Genomic DNA, 15725 nt, shown 5'->3' with positions numbered 1-15725 from the left:
CCTTCAACTCACTCACCAGAACATGCCTGTGCCTGGTGGACACCTGTGTCTTGCTGACCTCCTTGCTTCTGTCTGGACAGGTGAGCAGTCAACACCTGGCATATTAATACAGAGCAGATAAAAAATATCATTCACCTAGCAGGGCATGTGTATGCCGCTGATCTCGTGTCCTCTGAGTCTTGGTAGCGAAACAACTTCTAGAAGTCTTTACATTGCTCCAAGCATTTATTTAAAGCTCCTGACTTTTACAAAGGAAGCTTCAGTGATTCTTGATTATCAAGGTTGCCTCTACAGCAACCACTCCTTGAATTAGTCTGTTTCCATTATATTATATGCCTCCTTTTAACCCAGAGATCTTGACATGACCTTCCAGAACCATGAGGAAAAAACACGGAACTTGGAGCAAAAGAGGATGGGTAGAGGGAGGAGATGAAGCTGTTCTTAAGCTGTGCATCTCTCTGGTGCAAGGGCAGAATATCCCTGCTCTGCATCTGGACTTCTAAGCAGTGGTTGTGAGGTGAATGCATGTCCTCAAACACAGACTGAAATCTTGAGTTACAGCACATTTAAGGGACAGCCAGGACTAGAGTTAAGTTCTACATCCCAAAGCCAAGGACTAAGAAACTTAAGTTGTTTGAAAAATGCAACTCCTGTCTTTTTGTATTTTTAAATACACAGACACACGCACACACGTCTCACAGTCCCTCTCACACCTGTGGTGCAGCTTGCAGGCATCACCAGGAGCTCCCTCTCTGCTGCAACATCTGCACTTGCACTGCTTCTCAGCAATTGTCAGGTTTCTTGACTTAAATGTGTCTTGCTGTCCAAAAGAAATAATTCTTGTTTATGAAACTCTTCTGAATTTTAAAATCTGATGACATCTGTTGTTCTCTCCCTTCATCTCCCTCCTCCCTTTTTTTTAATGTTATTGTTTGTCTCCAGTGTGGTAGTGTATGTGTCACATACAAAGGTGTATTGTTATTTTCAAGGAGAATATTGAAAGTTCAGTGTATGTTCATAAGAAAGTATTAAAGAGCCTGTGGGCAGATATTGGAGATAATTAGGAACTAGCTGGAAGTGCTGCAGACTCGAGGGATGTTTGCAGGCTGCAGAATGTTCCTATGGGAAAGAAATTGCTCTGTAATTACAGGCAAGGTCAGCGCAGTCAGTTCAATGGAAAAGAGATGGTGAGAGCTGGGGCTCCCTCCCATAAAGGTCTTTGAATGTTATTAGTGAGACACAGTTGTTGCCACTTTTTGAGGAAGTGCCTCAAAAAGTGAAGTATACATTGTCTAGGGGTTCTGTGTGCTGTGAGGATTGCAACCTTTTCTTGAGAAAGAAGATTGACACTTATAAGTGTAAGGAATTTCTCGGTCACACTTCACATCTCTTTGAATCTCTAAAGTGTTTGGATGTGTTTTTCAGTAATGTGAATCTCCCAACTCTTTAAAAGGCTAGTATGTTTTATTTGTGCATTTTTATTTTCTGAAGCAGGATTTTCAACACCTGTCTGGAGTATTTCAGCTCACTTCTATTCATTTGAAAATGAGGCATATTTTCATGGCTGATGGGTGCCTTTGGCTCCAAACCATCCAGGATATCCAAGCCATCTTAAATTAATCCTCAAGAGGAAAAACATTGCTTCCCTTTCTTCTAAGAATGAGCCACTGGGTTCATAAATATTCTGTGCCCAAACTTTGTTATCAGTAACCTTCAGGTGGCAATACTAGTTCCAGGTACTCTTTCCTCCTCTTTCTCACTTGTTTTCTCACTTTTCCAGTTTGGCAGTGCAGCTGAATGTGGAACAGCACTGGGACTGTGTCAGGGATTGATTCTGCTATAAAGGGCAAACTTTGGGCACAACTCGAACTGATTGAACTTTATTGCTACAATTCCTATCTCTTTTGTGCATGGTGAGTTCAGGAAGGAAGCTCTCTTAAAATGGTTGGGGTTTTTGAAGAGTAAGTTTTCAGCAAGATCAGCTTCTTGAACTGCAGGATGGAAAGAGGGCTGGTGCTTTGTGCTAGGAGAGGCTGAAGGGATATGGTTTGTCACAGGGGAAGTTGAGAGTGGCTGAAGCTAGTAAAGCAGATATATATTGTTCAAGTTATGAATCTTAAGTTCTAAAAACTTTTATTGGCTCTTTTCTCAGATATTCAGACTGTAGCACCTGGAAGGGTCATTCTGGTCATTGAGTGGCATAGTGTGTCATGCTAGGGGTTGAGAAAGAAGTGATTAGAGTGGTGGGAGCTGTGACTTCCAGCTGAATGCTTTGTTGTGAAGTCTAACCTTCAATTATTTTTCTGGTTTGCTTCCCTACCATAAAAGCATAACATATCTAGCATTGTTTGACTCAGAAATTTCCCATGAGCATGTTTGACCGCTTAAAGGGACTTGCATCAGTTCTTTCACAAATGGATGTATTTATTCAACAAAAGTATATAGTTGTTAAAGAAGATGTTTCGGAGCCAAACAAAATGTGGATATTCTCTCTTGCATGTTTTTGGTAGTTTCAGATATCTCAAATATTCTTAGATTCGAGACTGAGTTGATTCTGCAGTACTTTTATCTTTTCCAGCTTCCTTTCCCTGTGAACAGCATGACTGTTTACTTCACTTCCTGCCCACATAGGATCTATAACAATCTGCTGTATTTCATGTCTGCAGACTTCCACCTTTTGGAGAACATGTATAAATTTGGCAACTCAGAATTAGTATCTTCTAATGGTTTGCTTAAAAACCTTAGGTGTTTTTCTTGAAAAATATTTTCCTGAAACACTTCATATTTGTTCCATGAGTATTGTTTCTAACTGTTTTTAAATTCTACTCCCATTTAATCTGTTGGTGTAGCGTCAAGAATTGTTAGGGTAATACATATAGTAGTTCTAAAAATAACACAGAAATAAATACTTCTGGGGTTTTTTTGATATAAGAGCTATAATGAAAAAGATGTTGCACTTTAAAAAAATGTATGCAACATAGATATATTGCCCTCTTTACTATTACAAAAGCCCAGGAGGCTCATTCAGCTACTACTATTTTTTATTTTCACTTCTCTGAGAGTGTAATTTGGGGAGGAGATGGCAGTAAGTTAGTCAGAGTATTGCATTGAAATAAATTTTGTCAATATTCACAAATGTGAATGTCTGCTGAACAGCTTCTTATACAAGTTTCACTTCCCTCAATATGTCAAGAAGTAAATTTTTAGTCAGTTGTATCTGCTTAATGATACATAGGTACATGTAACTAAAATTACAGTGTCTGTTAATGGGCTGGAGGTTGTCAGTGTCACATCACAGTGCCTGACACTACAGCTTTGCTGTTTTGGGGCAGCTATGATGGAGCTGCAGATCTTTCTGCATCTCTGATTAAAATGACTGACTGTCTTGCCCAGGCTGTCTCCAAGTAGGGGAAGAGCTTCTAGACTTACACAAGAACAAATACTGTTAAAAGAAAAAACCAACAAAACAACAAAAACCATTTAAGAACAACCACAACAAAAATCAAGCATCTTCTAACTTCCTTTTCATCTCTACTCTTCCTTCATTTGTTGAGGTAGAGAGCATTTTTGTAGCCACTAGTTAGCTTATTGATATTTACTTAGAATCACATCCTCCAAGTTAATTTTGTATTGCTCTGTAATAGGCAAGGAAGATGTTAAGCTCAGTGACTTATGCCACGATGGCAGGTGAATAAAGTAAATATAGTTAGAAGATGTGAGTGGAAGCAGAGGAAAAACAGTACCTATTCAGGTCAAAATTACATTTTTCTCTATGGAATTGGCCCATTTTTAATGGAAAAAAGTCTTTTATCGCCAAGCTGGTTAATTTTTTTTCTTCAGGCTTTATAGGAATGTAGTCAGTTTCGTTAAATCATTTTCTTTCCCTTTTTTGATAGGATTGTTTAATACTTTTTCATTAATTTTGTAGGTTGGACTAAGTAAACAACAAATTGTATGATCTTACCAGCTTTTATCTCTGTAGTATTTAGCCTGCAATAACTCTATAATAAGGTGTTCCAATTTTGTACTGCAGTGTTCAGCAGTAATCTTGGAGGTTGCTCCCACAGTACCCATTTGATACTTGGTGGGATCATCTGCCATCAGCTTGTGCCAAACCAGTTGTGGCTGGCACTTTTGAAATACCTTGCTATCTATGTGGACACTCATGTACATTTTTTCCTTCTTAGACTGTAAAGGGAGGGAAAACTACAGTAGTTTCCTTTTACCTTATGCTGGTTTGGGAGGTAAGAAATCTGGTTAGGCTGAAAAATCCTGAAGTCTTTTCAAAAACTCTTTATCTTCTATTTCTTCCCTTAAGATGTCGGGCAGTCAGAATCTTCCAAAACCAGGCTGTGAGTCCTTATTTGTTTTGGTTTCTTGGAGATAATAATTCAGAAATAATTGTGTACTCAATTCAGTTTTCCTTCTTTGCTTTCCTTCTCTTCCCAGTCCCCTTTTATCCTCACCTTCAGATTCTCTGCTCTGGAGCCTTGAAGAGTAGGGGTTTGAATAAACATGAAATACTGAAGAGCTTGCTGCAGTATTGGTACATTTGGCTGTGCGTGGCTTCTTTCTGTCAACAAAAGAGATAGCTTAATGAAAGATGCATGAGAACAAACAAATATTTTTCTGGTTGTCCAACTGTGGCTTAACACACTTTATATAAGTTAATATAAACAGAAGATAAAAAATGATGAGTTAAATATTGACACTACAATAGGAGAGCTACTGTTTATAAGCTCATTTTTAAAAATTAGTACCTAAATTTTCTGTCATGCAGCAACATAATTTACTGCTGGGTTTTGCATTTGAGAAGAGCTGTACTTCCAAAACAAAATGAAATAAAATAGTTGTGGATCCTGCTTTCCTGTGTCACGGGTCTAGTATGTTAGAATGTTTTACATCACTGGGCTTAGACTCAACAGTATTAGAGGGTGAGTTCAAGTAGCATTGCCCTTGTTACAGGGAAAATACAGAGAAAAGATATTTTCAACTGCCTTTTAAGTGAGAGTGAAAGTAGGCAATTTGTTGATATTTATTGTCCTAGAAGTAATTGGAAATGTTAGAAATAATTTACCAGCAAAATCAGATAGTGGTGTACTTCTGTGATTAGTCCTTGCTCTGCTGTGGAAGGAAAGGTGAATAAAGTTTGATTATAAAAAATCTTCAGTTAAAAATCTAGTTTGAGTGAGTTCCATCTGGAAGGTCAAATTCACTTTATATGGGGAGCCCAAACTGACTTCGAACTGGTGGTAGGATTGTGCAGGTAGCACCCACCTCTTCTACCATGCTTTTTATTCTCTGCTATTGTACACTTCACAACAGAGATGGAAACCATTACCTTGGTGTTCTGTGGTGGGAAAAAACAAGACAACATCTGAAAATGTGAGACTGCTGTAATGGTGGCAGAAGGGGTGTTTCTAAATTATTCTAGAGAGAAGACTAGCACTTGAATCTTTTAGTTGGGTTATTTCTTAGGAAGTAGAGAGTGGATGGAAATAGAGAAGAAGGGAATGGAAAGAATTAATAGATAATATATGTAATCTTAATTCAGCCTGTATTTTGAATGTTTGATACTAGAGTCTTAAAAATATTTTTTTCTTGTCTCTGAGTATAACACAAAAGTAGTGTCAATCCTCAGTGATTTAAAGGTAAAATATTCTCATAGGTTGTATTGTATTGAGAAAAGTATTTGAATAATACATTTGAATAATGACTGATTTTATTACTTTTGTAGTTATTTTACATTTTCATCTCTCCCTGTTCAACATTTCTAATGTGGTTTGGATATTTTTTAAGAGGAGAAGCCTTTGGTCTGACTGATCTTGAAGGCGATTGTAAATAGGACTAAGGTGAGAGAAGATTATTGATAGAGATGCAGAGTCCTTTTCTCCAACTTGGTAATCTTATATGCAGTGAATAAGGACAGAAATTGCATACAGATTTTATGCAAAGACACTGTATCTCTAGTTACCTGTGTTTTAAAATCTGCTTGTAAACTCATCATTCTTGTACAGTTCAAACAATTCTGTTTAGTGCTTACCTCACTCTGCACTGATATTTCGGAGACTGTTTTCTCAGTAAATATTTATTTCTCTGTAAGATTAGTAAAGGCTTGCATAATACTCATACTGCTAATGTAAAATGTCAACTCCTGAATGCAGATGTCTGTTAGGAAGATTCTAGTGGGTATGGAAACAATGATACTGATCCTTCAGAGGATCAAGTTTGCTTGTGGGATGAATGCAGAAGTTTGTCTACAAACCATTGTACTCTGGAAGTTTTTCTGTGTTTTCCTATATATGGACTTTCTCTGGACTATAATTGATAAGCACCAGAAATTTGAAAGGGTGACATTTCTCATATCATCATCTTGCCATGATGAAAAAGAAATTAATAGCGGCTATTATTTTTAAAACTTCAGTGACTTGGAGTGCTGAAGAGGTCTGGCAGTGACTCACCAAATCTCACGGACAGTGTTTCTGATAAGTCAGCCAACTGTGTAGTGTTTACAATTTTGCCTTTGTGCCTATAAATTTGTTTTCTTATCTATTCTCTTTTTAAAAAACAAAATTAATTAATATGTCTATACTAGAATGAAATAAGTGGTTAATTGCAGGAAACATGAGGTTAGTATAGTGCTTTATGTAATAAAGACAAGACTGTTTTTACAGCTCTGATGACTGCTATGAATGCAGCTCTGAATTTATATGAGCTCTCTTTAGCAGTCACTGTGTAGATGCTATAACTGTGCATATGTGTGCGCTTCAGATACAACTTCTGGAATATTCTGGATGGCCTTTTGCTTGGTCTCTTGTGCTTTATTTACACTCTTTTGTATAAAACTGACTTTGGGGAATTTTTCCCCCCTTTCTCAAATTGAGATTTAAGCAGGATTTGAACAGTTTTAAAATTCATCTGTATTGATTCAGACTTCTAAGCTTTAATTTTGAAGTACCTTAGATCTCTTTCAAGCAGTAGTTTAAGCCCTGGAGGAATCTTCTCAGTCTCTTTGAGACTGATAAGTTCAGTGCTGTATTTTCATGGTTTGGAGCATCTTTTCTATGAGCATAGTCTGGGAGCTGAGACTTCAGCCTGGAGAAGAAAAAGCATAAGGATCTTTTTGTTGTGTACAGTTGATGGAAGGGAAGTAAATGAGAGAGGCTCTTAACAGTGGTATCCAGTGACAGAACCAGAGGCAATGAGCGCAAACTGAAAAACAGATGATTCCCTCTAAACATCAGGAAACACTTCACTGTGAGGATGATTGAGTACTGGCACAGGTTGCCCAGAGAATTCGTAGGGTTTTCATCCTTGGAGATAATCAGAAGCTGCCTGGACGCAGTCCTGGGTAACTGGCTCCAGGTGACCCTGCTTGAGCACAGTGGTTGGACCAGAGGTTCCTTCCAGGTCAACCATTCTGTGATTCTGTTTCTGTGCCTCAGGGTCTTCCCTGTGCCTGCTCTACCACTAACATCTCCCTTCCCCATCTTCAAAGCTGTGAAATCTTTAAGACTTCCCCCTCCTCTTCCCTCACCGAAGTATTCTTCCCAGACGCATTTCATTAGCCATACGTGTCCATTGTGAAAAGTTTTGGGAATTTGGGAAGTGAAAAAGAAACTATTATAGTTCGTCTTTGTGTGCGCATCAAAAATAAATATATCAAAGGTGTATGTCTGAATAATGTTTTTATCTGTATGTAATATACTTTATAGGAGTCCAGTATAAAATCCTTAATCATAATACTTTGATTAGTGTAACAGTAGCACCAGTATCTTTAACTTGTTTTGTGACTAATTTTATTCACTTTTTTCTTTTTATGTGTGTGTGTGTGCTTTGCCTTGCAGAGTTGGAAGAATCCAGGGATTTCAAGTTTTGAGTAGCAGGCGTCTTACAAGATTACCACACCTAAATTGAAAAGGCAGATGCAGCTCTGAGTACCAGACTGGTGTGTGCGCTGCATGTACATGAACACGCACATGTTTTTGTCATCACGTAGATTTGCTCTGGCATATTCCTGACAGCCTTGCAATTGATGAAAATTAATTTGAGAACCAGATGGAGCACCTTCGCAGCACAGGAATTAGTAATCCATGGAAAGACACCTGCCAGTAATGTTCAACTTTCCACATGGTCTTCAAGGGTGAAAAAAGTTTGCAAGAAGAGAAAGAAAAAACACCCTCTGTGCAGAGGAAGCTTAATAAATACCTCCGCAATCTAAATCAATAGCTGTGAGGGAAACAGAAGAATCAAGGGCAAAGGAAACTGATTTAGTTCCAGCAGAGGAATAATGTACGGTCTTCAGCACGTTTTGCTTTGGGATCAGTAGCTTGTGAATGGACTAATAAATTGTGACCTTCTGCTGAGTAATGATGACTGGAAGTAAATAAGTTGAGGAACTATGGGACAAGTCTGGGCATTGAACTGAGCAAACCTCGCCGTCCTTCTTGAGTTAACCAGGCCATCAAACTTGCATATTCTTTTTCCCTCTCCTTTTTCCTCTTTTCACGTAGTGTGGTATAAATACTAGCTAATTGAGCTCATAAATGTTATTCAAATAAAACAATTGGAATACTTCATATGTTTCCTTCTTGTACAGCTGCAAATGTTGTGTCTGGAACTATGAATCTGTGCTGTAGACAAGCATCAAGAAGGAAAGATCCGATCAAACAAGCAAGGAAAATACCTAGAGAAATAGTGAACCCAGGAAGTCAGATTTTTAATGCTGCTTCTCTTTCTTTTTTAGATGAATATATTTCTTCCTTCCTTGAATTTTAGAAGATTTTGAAACAGTGCTTACTTGATGTGCTTTAATTCTGGCATTTGTTTTTATGGTAGGATGAAAAGTCTGTGAGTCCTTGTAGCAGAAAAAAAGGGAAAAGTAAAGGAAAAACAGCTTGACATTTTAGCCTGTTTCACAGGAGAGAGAACTTCATGGTTCACCTGAGGCAAACTTATCTACTTTGAAGGCTAAAAGCTTTAGAGCATTTTTGATTCTGCTATAAATGAAGAGGGGGTTCTTTTTCATTCGTGTGTGGCAGCAAAAAGTGGGAAAGCAGGCAAGATAGCGTGATAAACAGTTCAGGCTGTGTTGGGTCTCTGGTGGAAAAAAAGTGCTGCGGTGAAAATTGGATTGGCTTTGGATTGCAAAAACTTTTGAGTCCAACGAGCGGTTCAGTACCAAGAAGGATTTCCCAACTGGCCTGGCACATCAGTGCCTGCACAAGTTCGGGTCTGTTGTTTCACACGGTTTGTGTGCCTTTTTTTCCCTTTATGCAATCTCTTTCAGCTTTAGCAGCAGAAATACATCAGATGGAAAAGATATGCCAGAGGGCAGCTTGGAAAAGAGGAATGTCATATATATACATATATATGTATGTGCGTGTGTTTAAATTTCTGCAACTGAACTTTTGAAGAAAATCTGACTGGAGGAAATTTTAAAAGCCTTAAGTTACTTGAAACCTACACATTTGCAACTCTTTGTCTCTGGAATTGCATTACGCTAAACTGGAATCTCAGGCTGTATAAAGATTATATCAAGTTGAGCAAAAAGATGACTTAACCATTTCTTGAGCGCCTCTTATGAAGTAGCTGTTTCTCCAAAGGATAAGTGCACCCCCACTCTACAGACTCAAAACAAAAATGAACCTGAATTTTTTTTTTAAGTGTTACTTTTTCTTAGCCAACTGCCATCATCTTTTATAGAGGAATTTTTCACTATGCATTTGGTGGATATTTATAAACACTGACCCCATCCTCCTCCCTTTCAATGATCTATCCCAGGTCAGTCTTATCAATAAAAAAAAAAAAATTGATTTAAATTTTGTGCACTAGACATATTACTTTCTTATGTCAAAAAATAAAATATTTAAAAAGCATGTATGCAGCAGTGGAACATGGGCCTGTTCTTTGCAGCGATTCCAACATCCTCTGCCTCTCCTGGAAAGGCAGAGTCCCCAAAAGTGAGAAGGAGAAACCGGTGTGCAGGAGGCGGTACTATGAGGAAGGCTGGTTGGCGACAGGCAATGGCAGAGGAGTTGTAGGCGTCACTTTTACTTCCAGCCATTGCAGGAGAGACCGGAACACCCCTCAGAGAATCAACTTCAATTTGAGGGGCCACAACAGTGAGGTAAGCAAAACGTGTGTTACACTTTTGAGAAATTGATGGGGTGTTTTTTTAAATTTGATTTTACTTTTTTTAATAGTATTTCTGCTTGAAATTTGACAGAGTGGTATAACGGAGGCTCAAGACTAACCCAAATGTGATTTGGGTCAATTGGAATTTTTCTGCTAAACTCAAGCATATAAGACAGATGATAGGAGGTTCTCTGGAAATGTGTCTGGTTTTGGTTTGGCCTGCTTTCTCCTTCATTCCCCAGCACCTGCCAGTTTCCAGGCAAATGCCATAAATGCATGTTAATGGAAGTTGTGATAGTCGACTGCTTTCACATGGTAGTAAAGTCTAATGGAAGACTAATGGAAAGGCAGGGGAATGGGAGAAAAGCTTGGTTGAAGTCTGCCAGATTTTCAGAAGCTGCAAACTGGAACAGCCTGTGACAGGAGATGGTTGTTGTATCTGGAAAAACGTTCCCATTTTGTTAGAAAAAAGGCCAAATGTGACTTTTCAGAGAAATACTGAGGTTCCTTGCAGCTAAATGCTGCAATTTAAGTGTTGAGTACTTATCCTGAGTACAGCGATACAAAAACTTTTCCATTTGTGTTTTCTGAAAGGCACGAATCTGTTGGTATAAACTGATATTTTAGCTGTGCTTTATCATCTCCCTGCCACCCGTTTCTTTCTCTTCATGGAAAGTGCAGGTGATGCCCAGTAGCATACCAAATGTCTTAAACAACAGGGAGGGCCTAGTTTGTTTCTGCTGTTTAATCAGGATGTGTTTGGATGTGCTCTTTCAGAAGAATCTTCCAAATCGAATATTTGCTGTTAGGTTGGTGGGTGGAATGACATTTTAAGTACTGAAATGAAAACCAAAGCTAGAATGTGATTTTTCTTGTCTCTTGCTATTTATTGAGTGGTCTCTGGGAATATATGTTACCCTTTGAGCACAAGCTGCACTGAAGTTTCCAAAGGGGGCCGTTTTGGTTCTTGTGTAACAATAATAACAATCTTCTTTTGAGGGAAAAAAAGGGAGCAACCAGTAAATACTTGTCTGAAATAATTGCTTCCACATGCTTTGTGTGTATGGAGGGGTGTGGGTGTATAGCAAATCATACAGACTTCTATATGTATAGATGAAAGGCAAATTCATGTATATATTTGTATCAGGCTCATTCAAAAAAATTACAGCCACATTTTCACAAAGAGAAGAATGATGCTTGAATCCAGCATTTTCTTTTAAATGACAGCTAGTTGTTGGTTTAATTTTCAATTACAAATTGAAATTATTTTTTAAGTGTGTGGGCACAACAATCACTTTTCATTTCTCCGTTAACTTTCTTGTGAACCTGGGAACTTGTTTTTCTTCTTTTGTGTAATATATGTAATATATATAACCTGGGAACAATATAGGAAGTGCTGTTTACAGGAATGGGAAGTCTTATTGCAGAACTTGGAAATACAAAACTTGGTTTCAGTATGTGCCCATTGAAGTGGAGAGGGGGTCATGTGCCTGCTACCCTTTGGGTTTGGCTAGTTTTGCTTTGTTTACTCACTTGGCCGTTAGAGTCTCTTTCTGGGTCACTGCATCATTGCTGTGGGGATTTAACTGTCCTGTTTGCACATCCTTTCAGCTAACCGTGATTGGCATGAGAGACTCAAATGAAATGAAACTTTTCTGTTTGAATCTTTGTTGTTGTTGTTTGGGTCAAGCTTGTCATTAATAAAGAGTCGTGTTCCTGTAAGTAATCCTCTTGTGTTAATGACCAGAGTAGAGACTCCCAATTTACGTCTCTGTAAAACAAAACTGACATAGTGGGATACAACTGAAGGAAGAGAGAATTGGCTTTAGTGGAACTAGTTTTTTGTGGTGAGTCTGTGGCTGCTGTCAGATTTTCCTACTGTCATAGATTTTTGACCATCATTGTAAGTAAAAGTTCATTCTTACAGGATGATGTGTTACACAACGCTCTTCACCAGGCTTACTGAATTTAATCCTTTTACAGGAGAATCCCACTGATTTGGGTAGAATGTTAAAGATATATATTTGAATGGATAGTGATATATTTTCTTTAGAAAACACCTTTTCTTCTAAATCCGTCTGCAGAGAGATTGTTGAGGGAAAATACTGAACAGCAGTGCTTATTGTTAATATTAGCATAAGAAGTAGTGAATGTTTTGTTTTCCTATTCTCCTGTTAAAAAGCAAGCCAACAATGTTTCTACTGTGTACCACCATTCATAATGGAAAATGCTGATTTTGCAAGCACATCCTGGTTATGTGTGTCTGATTAAAACCACGTTTGTTGTGCAGAATGGGCCCTTAAATTGTGATTGACGTAAAGCTCGTAAGAGCCTGCTTGTGCTGACCAGCTCTAGAAGCATATTGTGTTGTCTTGTTCCTAGAAATGGTGATTTATATCTATTTTATATTTATTAATAAGTAGTGATTTATACCAATATTTTTCTCTGGGATAAAACTAGGTGCTTTGCAGTCATACTTGAAAATTATAAGTGAACATTAGTATGCGTTCGATTATTATGTATAAATTGCTGAAATGAACAGAATGGAAGAGTGACAATATAGAAGCTAAATGCTTTCCATTTGGGGTGTAATTAACAATATGCTGTGAGCAGAGAACTAGATTGTATTTCAGTTTTAAAGTGAAAATCTAGAAGAAGAGATAATGCGACTGTGCTTCTGGCAAGAATGTGAGACGATTTTTAAGTGAGTCAAGAAGGTGAATGCTTGTGATGTATTTTTACAATCATTTTATGAATGTAAAATGCTGAAGAGATTCACTGAAATCTTTTTGGTATATTTTCTTGACTAATGGCATGCCTGTAGCCTATCAGAACAAACAAGAATGAGGAATCCCCGGGACTGAATTACTGACATGCATATTTCAGTGCTGAATTTGAGTGACTCATCATGTTGAACAATAATTGAGAATTAAAAGCATTGTAGTGTGAGCCGTGCTTGTGTTTCTACAAATGCTTTGTTTGGTTGTTAGTTTGCCACAGCCTCTTTTTTTTTTTTTTTTTTTTTTTTTTTTTTTGTAGTTACGGAGAAGAATAAAAGAATTAAAATAAGTATATTCCCATTTATTCTGTTGCAAGGGGTGAAATACTGCATTTTATGATACAAAATGTGTGACCAGTAGACTCTGAAGCATCCCAGGCTGAGTGGTTTTTTTATAGTACCGCAGAGACACCAGCTTTCAGCATCTAATCCATTTTGAGTTTTCTGGGGGGAAAACAGGGGCTCTGTGAGAGATAATTAGAAAAAAACCCCAAACTTAATTTAGGAGGCTTCAGTTAGCTTTATAGGGATTTTCCTTCCAGTGAAATATTTTTAAGGTGTCTGCAAATCTAATTGGTTGGATGGTGCCATTGTAAGTGTTTCCTCTAATGGTTTCTGTTGTGTCTGGCATATTAAGATGATACCAATTTATGGCACTTATGGTATCTTAAATTACTAGTGTTTAAAACATATTTTGCAGGTGTACATTTGCTTTTTACTGTGCTAACTAAAAAGACATCTTTGATATATTTAATAAGATTCAGTACGATAATTGCTAGTCTGAAGCATTAAAAAGTATTACAAGTATATGCAAATTAGATGCAGTGAATTAAGTAACAAGCTGAATACATTGAGTTTATACATTGTACATTTTTTACTGTAAAGATAAAGGAAATTACTTATTTATATTTGTCGTACATATTTATTTACATTTGTGTTACATTGTACATATTTGAGTGTTCGAAGCAGGTGTCTACAGCAGCAAAAAACCCACCCTGTTTAATTTAGGACAGGTTTTAGTAGATAGGGATGTAAATGTATCTGTGCACAGTTCTTGCTTTTGTTTTGGTTTAAAGCACAGGTATCTTAAAAATGGTTTTTCCTGTTTTAAAAAGAAAGAAACTTTTTCTTTATCCTGTCCCATTTTTTTGAGAATGTATGTATCTTGCAGAGCAGATTTTTTCCAGAAGTCTATTGCTTGTTTAGGAAATAAATTTTTAAACCTAAACAAATAAGTCTGTTCAGTTGTTTCTTCTTCTTCAGTAGTTTCTTGATTTGCAGTGTCACTGGTAAGAACACAGAAAAACAATACAGGAAAACTGTTTGTTTGTTTTAAACTTTGTTTTAATGTACCTGCCGTTTGAATGTTAAATGTGCTTTTTATTATGATTCTTGGACAGAAAAATTGAATCAGCATGTGACTCTTTACAGTATGGATCCCTTGTATCAAATGTTGCCTTCAGACACAGCTGGAACAGTTGTAACTGTGAATAATTAAAAAATCTCGAGGTAGAATGATGCCATGATAATGCCTTTTGGCTTTAGAAGCCTTAGTGATACAAGGCATACATTGTTGTAAACTGCAGTGGTACTGCAGATCTCTTTTCTGTTTTTATGTCAGTGCACAAAGAAGAGGGGACGTTTGTTGGCAGAAATACTGTCTCTTTGTTAAAGCAAGCCAGTGTAATTGGAAAAGACAGACAAGCTTTTGGGCATACAGGGTTCTGAAGAAAGGCTTGTATTTCTGAAAGCTTGTGTAGTTTTTACATCCCTCCTACCTGATCCAGTGCTGAATCTGTCTACAAGCCTTGCCCTTCCTCTGTACTTAAACTATTATGGCTACAGAAAAATAATGCAGAGAAAGAGGCAGAACTAGTGGGGAGTGACTTGTAGGACAATAGGTCCTGTGCCTGATTGTGCTGGCTTTGTTGATTTGCACTGTGACTGATATTGCCAGGCTTTTCTGCCTGCCTGTTTTCAGAAAGGACAGGCCTGTTGGGCTTTTGTGTAGACTCCTTATTGCACCTTCTTGAACTGTCTGCTCTGCTCGTAGTCTGGGTGCTAGAGTGCCTTTATTTCTCAAAGTAAATATTAAAAGAACCAAAATACATTTTGAACCTTTTTGATAGTCTTTTACCAGTGTTTTCAACCTTTTCTGAAGTTTCTGCATGCTCCATGGCAGTGCATAGCCTTCTCTTAGGGGAATTGTTAAAGAAAATAAATGGAGCAGTAAGTTGGAAATGGTTGATTTTTTTCCCTTAAATGACAGATAGCAGTCTTGCTGTTTCCCGTTTCTAAGCTCTGTATCAGTTTGCAAATGGCAAGGTATAGCCTGAACTTGTGTACCAACACACCTTCTATATAGTTTGTTCACTCTTAAGAACTGTGGCCAGTTTCAGTGAGTCTTTTCCTTTGTCTTTGTGGTACTGTTTTTTTCCAACCACACCCAGCTCCTACTTTCAAAAATCCTTTATGAAGTGCCTTTTCTCTCTGTCCATTTTTCTCAATTGCCTCAGAATCCCAGCCTCTCTATTCGATGTTTATTCTTATGCAGTTGTGGCTTTGAAGCAAACCATCCAACATTGCCACAATTGTTGCTGAGTAATGAGAGTTGGTAATGCTGCATTGATCTGCTACTTGGAAATTGCTCTTGTAGGTCATGCAGGAGTTTGTTTCCTGCAAAGGTTAGGTCATCTGCTTTGGAAAACTCTAAATTACAGTTTTTCTGGTTTGTAGCAATAATCATCTAGATAATTGCCCTGAAAACTGGGCAAAAAAAAAGGATCTATGATGTGAAAACAATACTGTT

The 15725-nt window shown here is 37.6% G+C and overlaps 1 protein-coding gene across 5 annotated transcripts in view; it reads left to right on the top strand.

Moving 5' to 3' along the window:
* Nucleotides 1-15725, top strand: part of TULP4 (TUB like protein 4) — a 152211-nt gene that overhangs the window by 20033 nt on the left and 116453 nt on the right. For 4 of the 5 annotated variants that reach the window (XM_033056781.1, XM_033056782.1, XM_033056785.2 and 1 more), the window contains exon 2: nt 7848-10129. In XM_033056781.1, coding sequence (XP_032912672.1) covers nt 9878-10129 — 252 coding nt within the window. In that variant the 5' untranslated portion in view covers nt 7848-9877. Of the gene's footprint in view, nt 1-1822; nt 1914-7847; nt 10130-15725 lie in introns of those variants that run through there. The other variant, XM_033056784.2, reaches the window with a different exon arrangement.

The sequence above is a fragment of the Catharus ustulatus genome, chromosome 3, assembly GCF_009819885.2.
Source record: "Catharus ustulatus isolate bCatUst1 chromosome 3, bCatUst1.pri.v2, whole genome shotgun sequence".
Taxonomy (NCBI): domain Eukaryota; kingdom Metazoa; phylum Chordata; class Aves; order Passeriformes; family Turdidae; genus Catharus; species Catharus ustulatus.
Note: the sequence above shows the minus strand (reverse complement) of the source record. Positions and strands in the feature narration are given on the sequence as shown.